The sequence below is a fragment of the Anser cygnoides genome, chromosome 10, assembly GCF_040182565.1.
Source record: "Anser cygnoides isolate HZ-2024a breed goose chromosome 10, Taihu_goose_T2T_genome, whole genome shotgun sequence".
Taxonomy (NCBI): Eukaryota; Metazoa; Chordata; class Aves; order Anseriformes; family Anatidae; genus Anser; species Anser cygnoides.
The window spans coordinates 15229209-15247693 of record NC_089882.1 but is presented as its reverse complement, the minus strand read 5'-3'; the positions used below and the strand labels follow the sequence as shown (position 1 = coordinate 15247693).

The following is an 18485-nucleotide window of genomic DNA, read 5'->3' as shown; positions in this document are numbered from 1 at the left end:
CCGCGCGCCGCCCCTCCCTCAGGCGTTGCAGCAAGATGGCGGACACAATGAGGGGGAGCCGCCTCGCCGCCGCCTGAAGCGGCCCGGCCCGGCCCAGCACAGCACAGCACAGCCGCGGGGCGCCGCCTGGCCTGGCGCGGCACGGCCCGGCAGGGCACGGCCCGGCCCGGCCCGCCGTTCCTCCCCGCCGCACCGCCGGGCCCGGCCCGGCCCGGCCCGGCCCCGCCCGGCTCCCCTTAGCGCCGCCGCCCTCGGCGCGATGAAGCTGACGGACAACGTGCTGCGGAGCTTCCGCGTGGCCAAGGTCTTCCGCGAGAATTCCGACAAGATCAACTGCTTCGACTTCAGCCCCAACGGCGAGACCGTCATCTCCAGCAGCGACGACGACTCCATCGTGCTCTACGACTGCCAGGAGGGCAAGTGAGTGAGGGAGCCCGGCCCCGCCGGGGGCGAGGCCCTCAGGGCTCCGGGGCTGTCCGCGGGCTGCTGGGCTGCCGCCCCCCGCTTCTTCCTCCCTCTCTTTTAGTTGAGGCTGGGAAGCAGCAGGGCGGCGATATGCCATGGGAGGCTTTGGATAAAGGGGTGAAGTGGGGTGCGGAGGTGGGAGCGCTGCAGTCTGGTGGGTGTCTCTGCTCGTTATCTCCGCTAGGTTGGTGCTGGTAATTAGGCTGGAGCTGGTAATTTCCCAGGTGTGATAGAGATTTCGCTGTAGCGAGAACTAAATAGTGCTGAAGTTGAGGGGGTTTGAATCCAGTCGCGTTTCCAGGCCTAGAGATCGTTACAAGGATGCAAACTGAATTCTCAGGCTTCTCCAGCCCTAAGTCTCGCTCATTAAAATAGTAGCAGTTACTGTGAGCAGCATATGGATGCTTTGGTTTGATCAACTTCATTCAACTGTTAGGTAAGCAAACTGAAAGGTTAAGAAGGTGCAATGTGTGTTCACTATAACTTAGAAAAGCTTGATGGTATTTTCGGTAAAGCCTAGTTCCCAAGTGGCACCTGGGACTGTTGTGCGTAAAGGTGGTCTTCTGTGCTCTGAATGTCTTTTGGTAGTTGTATTTTTATCTGTAAAGGACACTTGAAATATACATCCCCAAACACTATTCAATATCAATTTAATGAACTAAGATGTTTATTTACTGATACTACTTCATGCTGATGAACTAAGATGTGCTTGTTTCTCCTTGAACAGAATTACCCAGTTTTCTTTCTTTCTTTCATGAGATGGTTGTCCTGAGTTATAGATAAAACTCAAGAAATTTGTACAGCCATTGAGACATGGTGCTGCTGTTCAGAAGATAAAAACATACAAATGAGACAAACAATAGTATGAATTGGTAGTTTATGTTTTGGAAAGTAAGCAAAAGACATTTACATTCTGTAAGAGTTGAAGCAAATGGATCCAAATGATGTCATATTCCATTAAAAACTCAGTGTTTGGATAATTTCAAGCTCTAAAAAAAAGTAATTGGCATGGTTTCGATGCTGGTTTTCAGTAAAAGCTGTAGCAGAGAATGGTGCTGATCCTGGAGCTGAGGATTGGAAGCTAAAGAGGACCTAGATCCTGAGCTGTTTTTTTGATGTACCGTGCAATAGCAATGAAACGTTGGGGATGATGCAAAGAAAAGCTAAGACTAGAGATTGCATTTTCTCACTGGTACAAATACACACTTGGCTTCTTTAAATTCTTGTACATTTTGTTTAAATTTTAATGTGCTGCTTGTCTTAGAGACTTAATTCAAAGGTGATTTTTTGGGTGGGTGGGGGTAAAATCAGACTAGGCAGCATCATATCCATGCAGAAAGTGAAAGGAAAACAAATGTGTGTACTGTAGGAGAGAGTGAAAAGGACAGGGTAATAAGGCGGGGGAGAAAAAGAAGTGACTGGGAGTACCAGGTGGTAGATGTGTCAGTGTAATGTGTTTTCTAGTTAGCCAGGTACTCCTAACCCTCCTGCTTTTTTCCAGCAGACCAAGGCTTAATGTGTTTGAAATATTACGTCCTGCATATTCTCTTAAGTTTATAGACCACTTTTGACAGTTGTTTTATACTTCCGTTTAGTTTGCTTGCTCTTCAATTGAAACTTGTTGCTGTTCCCAATCTGATACAGTGAACTTCTTTTTGAAATGAATTCATTTTCATTTTTGTAAGAGTAGGTAATGTTGTATGGATGGTTTCTGCCATGGGTTGTGTTCTAGATCCTAATTATATACAACAGTAGAAGGTTTGAGTGATGCTAATGTAGATACTATTGATTGCTTTTTCCCTTTCAAACTTGTAAAGAATAGTTTGATGGGTTGGGAGGCATTTAGTGCTTTCATCTGCATCTAATAATGAAATATGCTTTACAGTGAGAGGGTTTGCTTTAATTAAGTTAAATGTAGAAGATAATGGCTTTCTACTGCAGGGGGACAGGGCAGACGCGTTCCATCAAGGTAACTCAGGTTTCAGGTTGTGTTTCTCTAGTGGTTATAAAATTAATTTGAAAATTGCTGTACTGTCAATTGACTTCAACATGTAAGCGATTTTGAGAGGTACCTAGGGATGCAGGGCACGCTTTCCCAGTGAAAAGTTGAGTCTGTGGATGATCATTGCTGTGAGCAGTTGACATTTTTAGGCCTGCAGATTTCATTTTTCTTTATCTTAAGCGAGCATTTCAAGGCCATGGAACTCAAGCTTCCCGTGTGCTGGGTCTTGGTATGCCATACCCTGCTTAAGCAAATGGTCCGAGAGTTAAAACTTTTTCCCATGTAAAAGTGACAAGTCCTCCCACCTTGTTACGAAGAGTTCTGTTGGTTGAATTAAAAATGCAGCTGTGTTTAGTTGTAGTACAGGTATGCTGGTTTGCTTTGTTTTGCCATTCAGGCATAAGCCATACCAGTATGAGAATCGTGTTGTCAGCATAAGCAAGCCCACAGAAGTGAACTTCAGTTTCTGAATGTGTTGGGACAGTTTGAACAGCGATGTGTAGCAAAGAGCTGACAGGACAAGATCATCTCCTTGAAAGACAGATTCTCTTGTCATGTCTAGTCAGAGCATAGACAAGCTCGAAAACGGTGTGCTGCTTCTTCATGAACACCTAATAATTCTGGACGTGAGATTCCACTTGTATTTCAAAGCGTGTAAACAACTAAGCGGTGGTTCTTTTTTAACCTGTTCTGCATCAAGAAATACGGCTGTAATAGGCTGCCTCAAAAGCATAACCAAGAGGCTTAGCTGCATCCGTGAGGGCTTAAGAATGAATGCTGGAAAGTTTCGGAATGGAATTGTGTGGGGATGTGCAGTGAGTGGTCCTTGAGACTCGACCAGGAGGCTCATGGCTGTGAATCTGTAACCCGGAATGATGTAACGGTGGTTCAGCTAAGGTTTAGTTTGTATTCTGGTAAGTATCAGTTGTGTACAAATCGAGAGGTGCTGGAGCTGTGTTCCTACATGGCTGTGGTGTTCGCTGGGTGTTCAGGGAGCCTGCTTCTGGGTGATGGTTTTACCAGCAGTAGCTGTAGGAGTGACAAAAACCAAGGTATGGATGATATTACAAACCTTGCTTGCTTCGTCTATTCTTCATAGCAAATTTGTAATCTCCTAAAGTACTTCACTTTGGGGACGTTGCTTGGTCTTTAAGCAGGCTGGATAGATTGACCTTAAACTTGGGTTATGGTCACTGATAGTGATTTTTTTTTAAGTAAAATTTAGTTTTCTTGGTTTTATTTTTAAAAAGTAAATTGGGAACAGGCAGTCTTATATGGGGAGTGACGTGTTTTTGCTTGTATCATTTTACATGAAAACTTCACCTTGCCTAAAACATAGAAGTTCTTTCCTTCTTTTTTGGCAAATTGGGGCTTTTGTCTATCTGTTAGTCTTTATGTATATTCTTTGCTTGCTTGACTTTGGCTCTTGGAGTTAACATTTTGTATTCTCAGGCTTTTAAAGGATTTTTCCTCTCAGTTTAAAAAAAGTAGGGAGACAAAAGCAGCTACGTATAGCAATGGCATTTCTCACATTCAGAGCACACTTGTGTATGTGTGGGTATTCTTTACTACGGTATTTTAACTAGCGTGGAGAAACTTGCAAATTCAACTAGTTGGAGCTGTCAGAGCTAGCAGAGCTCAGCCTCCTATAAAACAAGAGTTACCAAGGTGGTTTTAGTGCTTGCTTTCCATGGCACTCCCCTGGTTTTTTTTCTTCTGGTTAGACCGTTGTGTAGCCCAGAGGCCTCGTACCTGGCGCTCTGGGTACTGACACTGAATCCCAAAGTTTGTCTCAAAAGGTGCGCTCCAGTGAATCAGTGCTGCCCTGCGCGTGCTCTCTGTTCTCTGCCAGAGCGCGCCTGCGCCTTCCCTCCTGCCAGCTCTTGTCACTGCTCTCCTTCAGGTGTCCCTGGGTGCTGTGCTGCTGCTGGTAGTTCTTTTGTTTGTAGCAGGTCTTCCGATAATCTGCTTTTCTATTCTGAATAGAGCTTCTAAGCTTTAAACTTTTCATTGATAAGGGAAAGCTGGAATAGACCTGAGTCTTAGTATGGTTTTTTAACTAACAAAATTGGTCAACAGCACAGCTGACATAGCTACAGAAACAGTATAGGGAAGTATGTCAGGCATAAAATTACAGAATTTCACTGTCCAAATTCAAATTTCGTATTTTAAAGTACATTATGTATGTACAGTTCTAAATTTGTACCGTGTTTGCATCTGCGACACTTTTTAAACAATGATATACTGAAAGAAACTGAGGAAGAATCTGTTGGGATTGGGTGCAAGTGGTACAGGTGGTGTAGGGTTTTTACTTACCCGTGCTGTATTGGCTTTCAGTTGATGGAAACTTGTCCCTAGCAAGCACGTTTGAAGTAAAGCCCCATGGCTTCTGCTGTTTAAGAATCAGTCTTTAAGAATTGATATCTGTTTTAGTTCTGATAGGACAAGTCTCTGACTCCTCCTCTTGTTTGGGTGTGTCAGTTTGGGGCTGATGGAAACAAGGAAACGGTTGAGCATTTTAGGGGGGGGTAGTCTGGTGAACTCTTCTTTGGCAGTAGTATTGGTTTAAACTGCTCCTGTTGCTCAATTCCATTCCCCTGCTGTCATCTTCTGTTTGCATTAGTAAAACATTTTATGGGCCTGGGTAATAATGAGAGTTACCAATTTCTGGATTCAAAATACAATCTCTTCCGGGAATTACTGTTTCTAATGCTGATCAGTACCCGTGATGGCTCACTGCCCAGCTCGGGAACCACTGTGCTGCCTCAGCTGAGAAAGAAAGAGGAAGGAGCACAGTGGAGACCTCGCACCACATTTCAGTGCTGCTGCTCCTGAAAGATACACTTACTAAACTGCTGCTTCTACGTTTACTTTGCAGTTTAAATTTTTTTACTGCAGTACATCACTTGCATACTGGACCTTTAAAAACACAGTTATTTATGTCTTTTTTCTCTAGAATGTCTCTAATTCTGTCATGTAATGTTACACTTGAGTTTTGTGCTCTAATTAAGATAGGATTTGAGTACAATTCTCCAGCAGTTTGAGAGCTACTCTGTTACCAGTGCTTTTTTTATACCACTGCTATATATTTGTGTTAATACCAAGAAGTCCTAGTATGAATGAGACACTCTGTTCTAGGTTTTGAGCTAGCATAGAATGAAAAGACAAATTCTGAATCTAAAATATGCAGCAAATGGACTAGAGATTTTGAAGGGCAATGTACTGATGAAGCAGTGCTGCTTGACATTAAGGGCTTCTTAAGGTAGCTGTTCCAACTCTTTATAGTAGACATTGGGGGGGAATTTTTGAAGGAGACTAGTAAGTGAATTTCATGAGCGTCATGGGGAACTCAAGTCTAGGGATGGTCTTGGAGAAAGTACCAAGGTACTTGTTTGACAATGAAATACAAATGCTTCTCTTTGTATAAAAACATCTGACTTCTTGAAACAATCCTGTAATATGGTAATGAAAACGGGCACTGTCAGTGTGAGCGGTTTCAGTTTGAGCTTTTTGTTGCAGTGGGTACAATTATTTCTGCTTTCTTCTGACAGACCAAAGAGAACGTTGTACAGTAAGAAGTATGGGGTGGACCTCATCAGATACACGCACGCAGCCAACACTGTTGTGTACAGCTCCAACAAAATAGATGGTAAGTGATCCACTGTAGGTCAGCATTTTTAATCTCTGTACACTTCAAATTACAAGCCTAGATAAACAGCACTGAAGAGCTGGAAAAACCTTAGAGCAACTTTTAAGTGATGAGCATGCTGTCTGAGATGGGATTTAATGTTCAACTCTAATGCACACCTCACTGAAAGTCCCTCAAGCATACTGCCATGAGTTATGTTGCTGCAGCATCAAAGTGTTTAGGCATGGTTAATGAGGTAAAAATCAGTTCCTGACTCTGGGAAGCTGAGAAAAATAAAAATTCAAAATTCACTTTGCTACCAGTGTAGTCAGTCAGCTTGTGTGCCTTACTTTCTTCCTCCTGTGAAATGCCAAAGAAGGAGAATGAGGCCAAAAGGTGGGCTAGGTGCTATAGCCCTGCCTGGTACACTGGCAAGTCAGCTGCAAAGAAAGGGAATGGTTCTTCTGCCCTTCTGCAGCACGGAGGGCAGGAAAATCAGGTAACTCTGCAAATCACCAGACAAGCCTGGAGGAGGTGGTAGAGCTCTTCCGAGATGGGGCTACTGAACAGAAGCGAAGCTCACTGCTTTTTTTGTAATAGGCATAGACAAAGCACTGGTTTCCACCTTACATTTCCCACAGTCACTGTCCGTGGTGGCTACATTCTTTAAATCAGCGACATCGAGCGGCTTTATAGAGCCTTGTGACAGACTCTGTTAACGTAAAGAATCGAGTTTAATTTGACTTTCAAATAAAAGGACATGTATAAATAGATCGTTAATCCTTCTATAAGGCAATGCTTCTTCCCACGGCTAGAACCAGCTAGGGTCAATTGGTTCTTCAAATTCTGTCTCACTGTTGGTATCTAACTGTTCTTCAGTGACCAAGTGTCTTAGCACAGCACTTCATAAATTGTTTCTAACATTGTATTTGTAAACTCAATTTCTGGAATAGTAGTTCGGTTTTTGCCTATGCGGAGGTGGAGATACTGGTGGGGTGTGTGTGTGTGTACGTGTGCTAAGTTGCCAAAGGAGTATGAATCTGGAGCAGATGAAAGTTAAGAGTTAGGAAGTTGAGTTAAACTAGAGCAAGCTGGGCCTGAAACTGTAGGAACAAGGAAGTTACCAATAGAATTGGATTTAATGATTAGGCGTGTGACTGGAAACACTTGCCTTTTCAGTCTGTTTCACAGCCTGCTTACTGTTTTTTATTATGGTATTACGTCATTATGTAGCAATTCTGACTTGGCTGTTATTTTAATTTGCAATTAATTAATGATTAACAATGGAATCAACAGTTTTTAATGCTATTTTGCATTTGAAGCTTTTGTTTATAAGCATTGCTAAGTCTTTGAGGAACCAAAACTTAAAATGTGTTGATCCTGAATTAAAACATTATGATAAATACTGAATTAGAATGAAATAAAAAGGTAGAATGTGTAAGTATATCTAAGTGTAATAAAAACAAAAGTGTGTTCTGTAGGATTCCAGACACTCTGTAGCCTCTAATACAGGCAAAGTATGTGGTAGCCCTTCCTGCACTTATGGGAAGTTCGATAAATAAACTGAGGAATGTGTAGGACTGCTGCCGCTTGCTCCCAAGCATTTTCTGCACGTTGGAATTGCTACCAATCCATTTATTTCTGAAGATTTCCTCAAGACCTTCGAATCAAGTTCCTCTTGCCTGATTCCAGGCTGAGGTAGTAGTTTGTACAGTTTGAGGGTCTATGATACCACCCGGTACAGGAGATAACTGTACAGGCCACTGCCTTGCCTGGGACAGAGCGCTGGCAACAAAATGGATCACGCGATTGCAGTTCCCAAGGGCTTCCTCTTTTGCCAAGAATTCTGCATGGGTACTTTGGAAATCAGGTAACGATGGGTCTCGTGGGAGGAAGTACGGATGTGCTTTAACAGCGTGCTTGAAGCAGGTTGGTTCTTGTCATGGCGGAATGTGACACTGATCTTAGGGATTTGTGTTTTGGATAGCCACCCAAGGTCACATAGAGGCTTTTAGAACAGTGTGTCACCAGCGTTATCTTTCCTGCTTGATCAGTCATATTGTCAAATGCTGGAGGATGGTTTGGAACTCTGATCTCTGATGTGAAGTTTCAGGCAAAAATGGTAACTTCTTCAGAGACCACATTTTGCAAAATGATCCTTTCAAAAAAAAAAAGAAACCCAAACACCGTAGCCCGAGTGTTAAAATGCTCCTTGCATATTGCATCTTGTTGACTCTTGTTCTCCTGAGTCAAAAGTAAAAATGTCCTTTTCCTTCGGTTTCCTTGGAGCCTCTTGTTACAGCAGTGTGGCGTCTCTCAGCACTGTATGGAGCAGGTGCATCATGCCAATCTTTTCCATCCAGCAGTAGCTTAAACTAGTTTCCTTTAACTAGCGTTAGAAATGATTTTGATGCTGTTAGTCCTTCCTTCTGAAAGCTGCCTTCGGATGTCAGATGTTTAGCTTTTCACTCCTCATGTTTCACTGCTCAAATGCATCTGCATAGAAAGGTTTAAAAAAATTACCTCTGTGCTCTGATATGTCATCAAATTGCTTTCTCTTACAAGGATTTATTTGAATCTTGGACAAAAGTCTCAACAATGTCTTCCAAAATTCTGGGCTACTCTTAGTATGTTAGTCTTTATTCAGAATAAAGTCATCAATTGAGAAATAGTGCTGCTCTCGTTTAATTTTTGAAACGATCTTGTCCTGGCTTTGAAGTTTATATTTTCTCCTCTCTGGATAAATTCACATATTTCCTAAGCTTACTGTTCAGTTGGAGACTTACTTGATGGATAGGTATGTAGGTAAAACAGCAATATTCATCCTGTAAAGCAAAAAATAAAAATGTTAGCAACTTAGAATGTCCTGATTTTGTGAGAATGAGGGAATAAAACCTACTGGTGCTTTAATTTGAACAACTTTGAAATTGACATGTAAAAATCACATGAAGGTTTGTCTTTAAGATGTAATAGGACTTCAGGCTGTGGGAAGTATCCTTCCTGGTGCCTGACTTCCTCTTCTGCCTTGGAAACTTGTTTGCTTGAGGTCTGACTTGAAATCAAATGACCAGACTTACTCACTGTGGCAGAACTGCTGTTGCTGTGGAGAGCAAGTTTACCGTGTGACAGCTTTTTAGATAAGGTTAGGCTCATGGTGTAATAAAGCTTATGGTTTGTTTATGGTTTCAGATACAATCCGATACCTCTCGCTGCATGACAACAAATACATCCGGTATTTCCCGGGGCATACCAAAAGGTAAGATGTGGCTTGGGGACAGTACAGGAGAAATTGAAATAATGCCTGTGGTGAGCTTGAATTGTGTGGCGCTCAATTCACTCTGGTTTTTGCTTTGTAGAACCATTCATGGCAATTACAGGCTTGTACACAGCTGGTGGGTTGTGTTGCTCCATTAACTCCTTTCCTCTGTCTTTGAGGCATGTTATCTTCTGTGTTGCAGAGTGGTTGCCCTTTCAATGTCTCCAGTGGATGATACTTTTATTTCTGGATCCCTTGATAAAACTATTCGCCTTTGGGATCTCCGCTCTCCAAATTGCCAGGTACGATATCAAATTCATGTGTATACTTTGTGTGTTGTGTTTTCAGTTAGAAGGATGCAAAATGGATGTATGTTTGCACATGGTGAAAAAAAATCCAAGCTGGCAGCAGGTGGCAAGAAAATAAGACTGGCAGTAAATCTCCACGTTTCAGTGGTGCTGAGCTGTTTGTCAGTTCCCTATAGGTCATACCGTAGCACTGTATGCTCATCTCACTGAGACCACCCATAAGAGGGCTAGTTACTGATTTCAGGTGTTGTAGCTGTAAGTGCAAAAGGAAATAAAGGTTACGTTTCTCACAAAATTGTTTTAGTGGCCCTAAAAATAACCTCTTTCTAACTAGAGATTTTAATTTTGCCTGTCTGTGGGAGTGTGCCTTTAATGTGAACGTGTAAGTTTGCTTTGGAATGGATCTCAGTCTTGAAGTTGCAACAGATGCCTAGGTTGTAAATTTGGTGGCAGCTCTGTGATTTACACTAATGTTTGAAGTTTTAAGAATAGCAAAACCAAGGCTTGTAACTAGAAGCTGCATCCAGCAGAGGTTGGGAAATGGGTTGAGGAGGCGTTACTTGTAATATTCCATTTGCCCATCAGATGGCAGCCACAGTGGCTTGAAACATGATCGTGAAACCTCAAGGATGTCCCGATTTTGAGGGTCCTGAGCATTGGCTAGCTTACTGCCTAGCCTTCAGAGATGTCAGGGAGAAACTGACCTAAATTAGAAAATAGAGAAGTAGTAAAAGCTGCTGAGGAACGGTGTTCCAGAAATGCAGAAACTTCTTAAGTGTATTGTTCACTTTAATCAACAGTGGCATAAAAACATTTGGCTAACGCATAGGCCTGCCAGTCAGTTTACAGAAAATCATAAAATAATTTGGGTTGGACGGGTCCTTTCCATTGGAAGGACACCCCCAGGTCTTTCTCATCAGGGCTGTGTGTATATATATATGTATATATGTGTATATATATATATGTGTGTATATATATATGTATATATGTGTATATATATATGTGTGTATATATATATATACATACACATATATACATAAATCATATATCTCAGGTCTTTTCTAATGTCAATTAAGGAAAAATTCTCACTAAAAGTAAGCCATAAAAATAGGTAAGGTCTGATAGCTTCCAGAGTATGAGTGTTCATTAAGCTGGCATGGAAAGTTCAGCAGTGGTGTTTACCAGAGCTGTTTCAACTTGCTTCCAAAATTCCAAAACCTTTTTTTTTTCCCTCCTTCTTCACAACCATAATTGGTAGCACATCGCTATCGATTCCAGCTGCAGTGTTTTGTGGAACTGCCTGATATGATTGCTGATACAGCCACAACATCCCCCCCCCCCCCAATATACTTTTTGAGTGAATGACAGTTCTAATGAGATCTTGATTTGTTCCAAGGTAATCTTTGTCATTGCAGCAAACTGGAAGCTCTGTGTGATGATATGAAATAGTCAAGTTGCTTTTGAGAAGCTGACTTTGAAACTTCATAAAACCTCAATATTCATAATTGAAATTCAGTCATTCCGCCTGTAGGCTGCTGTCCTGCTCACAGTGGGCTCTCCAAGGGTGCTGGTAGAAATGCAAATATCAGTTCAGCAAACTAACTTGAGTTCCTCTGTTTTGTAGGGTTTAATGCATCTCCAGGGGAAACCTGTGTGTTCTTTTGACCCAGAAGGCTTGATTTTTGCTGCTGGAGTCAATTCTGAAATGGTGAAGCTTTATGATCTCCGTTCTTTTGACAAGGTGAGCTACTCTAACTTCATTTCCTACACTTTTCAGCTTGCAAGAAGTAACAAACTCAGTGCTCAGAGACTCGTTTTGTTTGTTCCAACTCACTATCTGGGGTGCCTCTACTTAGCACCTAGAGAGTTTTTGGTTGGTGCATGTCTAGTAGACAGAGACGTCACCAGTTCCTGAAATCCACTCTTGAACCCAATGTTAAAGTTCATATCCACTACCTCTAACCTGTTCCAACAGGTTCAGGCTTTGTCATTGTTCTTTTCTTTTTTCATTTCATATCGTTTCTTTCTGAGCTAAGGTTAAAAGCGGATTCTTGTTAGCAGTAATGCATCATATTTCTCCTTTTTTCTTTGAAGGGGCCGTTTGCTACGTTTAAGATGCAGTATGACCGAACGTGTGAGTGGACAGGCCTGAAGTTCAGTAACGATGGCAAACTCATCCTTATATCAACTAACGGAGGCTTCATTCGACTGATTGATGCCTTTAAAGGAGCTGTCCTGCATACGTTTGGGGTGAGCATGTTGATGTGTTACCTGCTTGGAATTCAGCATTAGGTGCTGGTTTGGGATGAGATGAACACAAATGATAAATAAGTAGGATTTTTTTTTGACAGCTTCTGGGCTCTGTCTCAGTCTCCTGTACAGGTACGAAAGGCAGATGTTTGCCAGCTGGCTGGTCTTCTAATTTATTTTGATTGTTAGTCATTCTTTGAAGCTTTATTTCCCCCTTAAACGCTGGTGCTGTACCTCTGTGCAGGTTTCTGGTTTCTCATCAGTGAGGGCAAATAAATTTAGGCACGTTATGACAGAAAGCAGTTGTAGCCTTCCAGCCCACCTGCATGCGGAGCTCTGCAGTATCATAGAGGGGGTTTTGCCCTTTGGTTGTGAGTTTACTGATCGCTCTACCACATATTCTCCCGTTTTGTGCCATAGGGATACAACAATAGTAAGGCTGTCACACTGGAAGCGTCATTCACACCAGACTCCCAGTTCATCATGATAGGTAAGACACTTCTTTGAAGAAATTTAAGTGCTCTTAAATTGTCTGTTTTTTCAGGTCTCCAATTGTGTCTTTGTTGGGAAACAAAGTATTTAAATAACACAATGTAGCTGTAAGCCCCCTTTAGGTTGGCAGGAATATTCTGTTTCATTAGTAATTTACTCTTTGAGAATGAAATTTACACGAGCCTGTATATGTCTTGGCAAAACTTTACTTTGTTCTGGCTGAGAACTTCCTCACTGTGGAGAAGAAGAGATTGTTCTTACGTTCTTCAACCTGATGTTTCGTCTGTTTATGGGGGGCACTTTATTGGATAAACTTATCTTCCTACTGTGGCCTTGCAAATGAAAATTCCGGTGGAAGAAGTTCCAAAATTCTTAACCGTATTTAAAACTTGAACAGATAAGTTGTAACTTGTGCTCCTTAATCTTTCCTACCTGAAAGGCCACATGTGTAAATACAGAAGCATAAGAAAATTCCATGCATTTTATTGGGAATACTATTTAAAATAGTGAAACAAAGCTAAACTGCAAAAATGTTAAGCACCAAGCTTCAGAGTTCATCCTGAAAATAGTGATGTTTGTAAAATGACATTTTAAAGTGAAAAAACCTACCTTATTGTTGTAATTTTGGGAGTCCGTGTCTCCATTGAACTTCTGGTATTTGGCATAGCGCACTGAAAGCTTCAATGGAAAGCCTTTGAGTTGATTCTGTGCCTACCTAATGAAATATTTATCTAGTTCTGTGCCTGAACTGAGAACTTGTATGAACAGTGATTCTTACACACAGATTTTGTCCTCTCATATGTCAGTGCAAGTTGACAAGGGTCTTTCCTCCTTACTTGGTTGGTATCAGCTCTCGTTTTCAAATGAGTGACTGTGGCTGTTAATGTCTTTGCCAGAATAGTGTTCACAGTATCACAGTATCACAGATTTCTAGGTTGGAAGAGACCTCAAGATCATCGAGTCCAACCTCCGACCTAACACTAAGTACTCCACTAAACCATATTGCTAAGCTCTACATCTAAACGTCTTTTAAAGACCTCCAGGGATGGTGACTCCACCACCTCCCTGGGCAGCCCATTCCAATGTTTAATAACCCTTTCGGTAAAGAAGTACTTCCTAACATCCAACCTAAAACTCCCCTGTCGCAACTTTCGCCCATTCCCCCTCGTCCTGTCACTAGGCACGTAGGAGAACAGACCAACCCCCACCTCTTTACAGCCTCCTTTAAGGTAACTGTAGAGAGCGATAAGGTCGCCCCTGAGCCTCCTCTTCTCCAGGCTGAACAAGCCCAGCTCCCTCAGCCGCTCCTCGTAAGACTTGTTCTCCAGACCCCTCACCAGCTTGGTCGCCCTTCTCTGGACTCGCTCGAGCACGTCCATGTCCTTCCTGTAGCGAGGGGCCCAAAACTGAACACAGTACTCGAGGTGCGGCCTCACCAGAGCCGAGTACAGGGGCACAATCACTTCCCTAGACCTGCTGGCCACACTGCTTCTTATGCAGGCCAGGAAGTGTTGCACTGTGTTGGGTCTCCATGGTGCAAAGATACAAACCTTATGTTTGAATACAGGTGTGTGAACTCCAGTGATATTTTGTAATTGCTGTAGTGATGCTTTTGAGAATTTGGAAAGTTAAGCTATGAAGAGGAGCTCTGCTTGTTCTATGGTTTGCTGACAGATTATGAACTTTACTTTCTCTTCTGGCCTCTCCAATATATCTTGTGCATCTTGTTTTTCCATTCCTCTCTGTAGGATCAGAGGATGGAAAGATCCATGTATGGAACGGGGAAAGCGGGATGAAAGTGGCTGTGCTGGATGGGAAACACACAGGTCCTATAACCTGTCTGCAGTTCAACCCCAAATTCATGACTTTTGCTAGTGCATGTTCAAATATGGTAAGTTCCTCCTAGTTTGATGATGTGCTGACCGTTTTGCAAAGGAATCTCAAAGTTCTGTGCCGCTGGTGGGCATTACCTTGGGCTTTTGGTGACAGCCAGGCCTCTGTCATGCCTTGGTTGCACCTTACCCGGTGGGTAGGTACATGGGGCAGCACACCAGATACTGGCAAGAAAACAGGGGCATGAAGATGGGGCAGTGAACGGATGTGCCAGCAGAAGTGTGAGTGTTTAGGTTGCTGTACATAGCTGGTATTTTCATTCTGCAAAAGACTGGCTTGCTCTGGAGAATGTGCAATGCAAACCTAACCAGTATAAGAAAGGATTTAAAGCCCTGGGAGGGTGTTAGTGCCTCTCCACGAGTTTCTGCCTGAGCACTTGTGGAAGGGAGCAGTGAGCACCTCCTGCCTTGTTCTGTAAGAGATTTGTATTCTGCTCTGTAAAAGATGTTCTTTCTTTCCTCTTTTATAGGCCTTTTGGTTGCCAACTATTGATGACTAATTCCTACACTGCGGCTACTGTCAGATGACTTTCCATACTGCTAACAGCAGCATATTCTTGCAAGAATAGTATTGGAATTGCCTACATCTCCTAGACTGTGCTCCCATTCCTATGTATGTTTCCGTATGTCTTACATTATTGGCTGCATTCCTTTCCAAGGACTCCTCCACTTGACCTCCTAGTGTGCTCGGAAGTACCATGCAATGCTTTTTTACCTTCCAGTCCATGCCCAGCAGGCTTCAGCTGAAGTTGGAACTGGCACAGTATTATTTCTGAGAGCAATGGAGACTGCTATATTTACAAAATGCTTGTGGCAGTTTTTAAGCTGTAATTGTTTGTTCTTCTGTAAGTGCACAAGGCAATTGATGTTCCGAGGTGGATTGTGCAGTTACTTCCCATAAGTGCACGTTTTTTACATCTGGGATCTCTGTTTCACTGCAATCCACAGATGGAAAGTTACTTCTGTGCCAAATGTGAACACTGACAATTTTCAACTCAAATAGCAGATGTTGAAGTCTCCTGCCGTTGAACACATGCTGAGAGTGGGTGACTGTAAATTTACATCATACATCCTATCATCCTTTTTTGGCGATTTTAGCGTGCAACAAACCGTGCAGTTTTTTTCCACTGCCAGAGCTTGAAGAAGCCTCCCTGCTGTTCGCTGTGCCAGCATCCCAAAGGGCGCACACAGTACTGATGAGGTCTGGTCAGTGTCCCAAGCAATAAAGGAGTCTGTCAGCAGGAAGATGGAGAAACCAAACTGAGACTGAAAGCACAGTCTGCCTGTGTATCTTCCTTATGTATCATCTTGGCTGATCTTACTTGTAAATAATATGGGGGGAGGGCAGTGGGAATGGGCCATATTTTTTTACTTTTAGATATTAAAGAACTTGATGTGGGCCAGTATTGTGGGGTGTCTAGGCTGTTTACCTTACCTACCTACCAATGCAATTTTCCCCTCCTGGTTTGTAAATAAGCTCCATTAAATTAAGCCCGAACTGGGCTTAGACCTGTATCCCTTTGACGCCAACAGCGTGCGGTTAGTCCATTATGCATCTTGTTAACAGGGTTTGCAGGTTTTCAGCCCCAAAAGAGTGATGCCTCCTTTGTTAGATGGAGTTGCATTTAAAAGAAATCTAACACGGTCATGGTGGCTTCGCTCTGCTGTGGCCCTGCACCAAGGGAGATGGGAGGGACGCGCTCTCCTGTCCCAGAGGGGCTCGATGGCAAACGGTACAGAAATGTTGGCAAGCCAGTCTTCAGGCCTGGTTCCAGGTTCTTTCTCCTGAAACACTGCTGATCAGATGCATCCAACGGTAGGCCATGACAGGCTCAGCAATGTGGCATTCATTATTCATTGTATTCTTACCTTTCTCGGTGTGCTTGGTTTTATATACTGGGTCACAGCTTGGAAAGTCCATTCTTTCCCTCACTGTCACATGTACATGCCCTCTCCCAAATGCAAAATGCTGGCAAGGTGGCAAACAATAATGGGCATGTTCTCTGTGCTCTCAAGCTTCAGTCCGTACTGGAAAACAGTGCTCGAGCATTTTGCCTTAGGTCAGTTGTCTGTGTCTTCCATATTACACCAACGTTCATCTCGACTGTGGGGCCCTGTATATAATTCAGAACATGTCTCTCTCCGCAAGTAAATTGGCTTATAGAACAGCTTCTGTTTTGCTTTTCCTTGCCCCCCCCCTTTTTTTTTCTTTTTTTTTTAGCCCTTGTCAAGTGGAAATGTGCTGTGCTAAGAGCTGGGGATTTGGAACGAGCGTTCTCCACTGCTGGTTCCTTTAAAGCAGCAGTGCACACCGAGCTGCAGTATCTGCCTGTGACAGTTGTCAGAAAGACTGCTGTGCACGAGGCAGCCTGATAAACCTGATGTTTGAATCAATGCTGTGGTTGGTTTCTGCTTAGGCTCTGTGCTTGCCTACCCTAATGCTCTTGCACATATTTAGAGCCATTTCTAATGGCATCACCTGTGATGTGAGCGTGTCCTTCCCCCAGGGTGGAGGACTGAAGGGAACAACGGAACAGTAGTTGTGATCTCACCAAGCTATTGGGCTGTTAGAGTTGCAGATGAGAGATTCATGCTGCCACACCAGCATCCCTTTTCCCAGCATGTACTGTCCCACCAGCACCTATAAATGCCCAGGGAGAAGGGTATCTCAGTCCTCACGGTTGACAAAGTTTCCACAGCCACCTCTTAAGCTCAGTGTTGTTGCACTTCAGGCTGCTTGGTGCTATTTTACCATTGTCAGTGTTCCTGTAAGCAGCCGTATTTTGCAGTGGTTTGTAACATGCAGCTATTTGGGATTTGTAGTGCATTTTAACAGTTTGACTTTCAGTAGCAAATGGTCTTTCAGGGTTTTAAAGTCTGATGCCTGAAGAAGTGAATGGATACCCCCCAAATGTTTTTTCTTGTTATTTTTGACAGGGAAGCATTTGGAAGTCTGTTATTCTAAAAATGTTCTTTGCTGATGTGGTTTGAGTGCTTGTTTAAGAAACGTTCAGTTCTCTTCTGCTTGCAGTGTTGTAAACTTTGTGTGCATTGCAGCATGAAATGTTTTAAAAAGAGGACCAAAGGACCAATCTAGAAGGACATACACATTAAGAATATCAGCGGCATTCTGGAGTGATGATAAATTCACAGGTTTGTGCACAACACCGCACTAATGCTCAGTTCAAAGTTAAAACAATGCTTTCCAGAGGCCTGCTGCCACCTACACAGTGGTAAAGACATCTTTATTGGTCGATGTAGCAGTGAGTGTTTTCCGTTTGCCTTTAAAAGAGGGAAGTGTGCCAAGGATTGTCAAGAAACTTCAGTATTGTGTGTTTCTAGACTAGGTGAATAAAGGTTTTGGCTTCCAGCTTCTACATGCTTCTCTGAAAGTATCAGGACTGTACCTCCCGTGCTCTTCCTGGCACCCAGCTAATGAGAAACATACCTCATTAAAAACAGCGCTCCTGAATATAGCGGTGTCTGCACTTCTGTAAAGCCAAGCAGGAAACAGCATTCTGTGCCCCACCACCCAAATCTGAGATCTTTAAGAGGAGCCCTCTGTTTTTGGGGATGAAATAAAAATGAGGGGGAACCGAGACTCAACAGCCCACCCCTGAATGAGTGATGTTGGCTGAGCTCATCTGCTTGGGCTGTAGGAGGCTGTTAGTCTTTCTGACTTCTTGAGGATCCCACATCCTTGGTTAATGTCCCAGCTACTGCTCTGGAGGACATGGAAGCACTTGAGTGAACAAATTTGGAAGCAGCAGTGTATCTTTCCCAGTGCTGCTTCTGACTATATTTGCACTTTAAGAGTCTCCTGTTGAGAAGAAGCTGGTCTCTTTGGTTTTGAGCTGGTATTGTAAATTTTACTGCTAGGTGGTATCTGCAGATGAGTGTAAATACATGAAGTCAAATTATTCTTTGTCACGAAATATTACATATGTGGAAAATTCAATATTGTGGCTGTTACCAATAAATATTTTGTAGACAGATTGCTGAGTGCTGTAAATTCTGCCTTTGTCTGGTGTGATACGACTTGCTGGTTTCATAGAGGGGAGCGGGAGAAATCTATTTTAAAAATCTCATTTACTTTGGAAAGTCAGAAGTTGTGTAGTGCAAACTGTGAGGCTCTAAAGCTATGCCTATATAACCTTAAGAGGACTTTCTTGCCTAGAAATGTATTGGGATA

The 18485-nt window shown here is 42.9% G+C and overlaps 1 protein-coding gene across 1 annotated transcript; it reads left to right on the top strand.

The window, feature by feature from the left end:
• Positions 1-22: 22 nt before the first annotated feature.
• WDR82 (WD repeat domain 82) lies at positions 23-18288 on the top strand. Its single transcript, XM_013191927.3, has 9 exons — positions 23-420; positions 6019-6116; positions 9285-9351; positions 9554-9653; positions 11284-11400; positions 11754-11909; positions 12330-12399; positions 14150-14292; positions 14764-18288. The coding sequence occupies exons 1-9, from the start codon at positions 260-262 to the stop codon at positions 14791-14793; spliced, it is 942 nt and encodes a 313-aa protein (XP_013047381.2). The 5' UTR covers positions 23-259; the 3' UTR covers positions 14794-18288.
• The last annotated feature ends 197 nt before the right edge of the window (positions 18289-18485 follow it).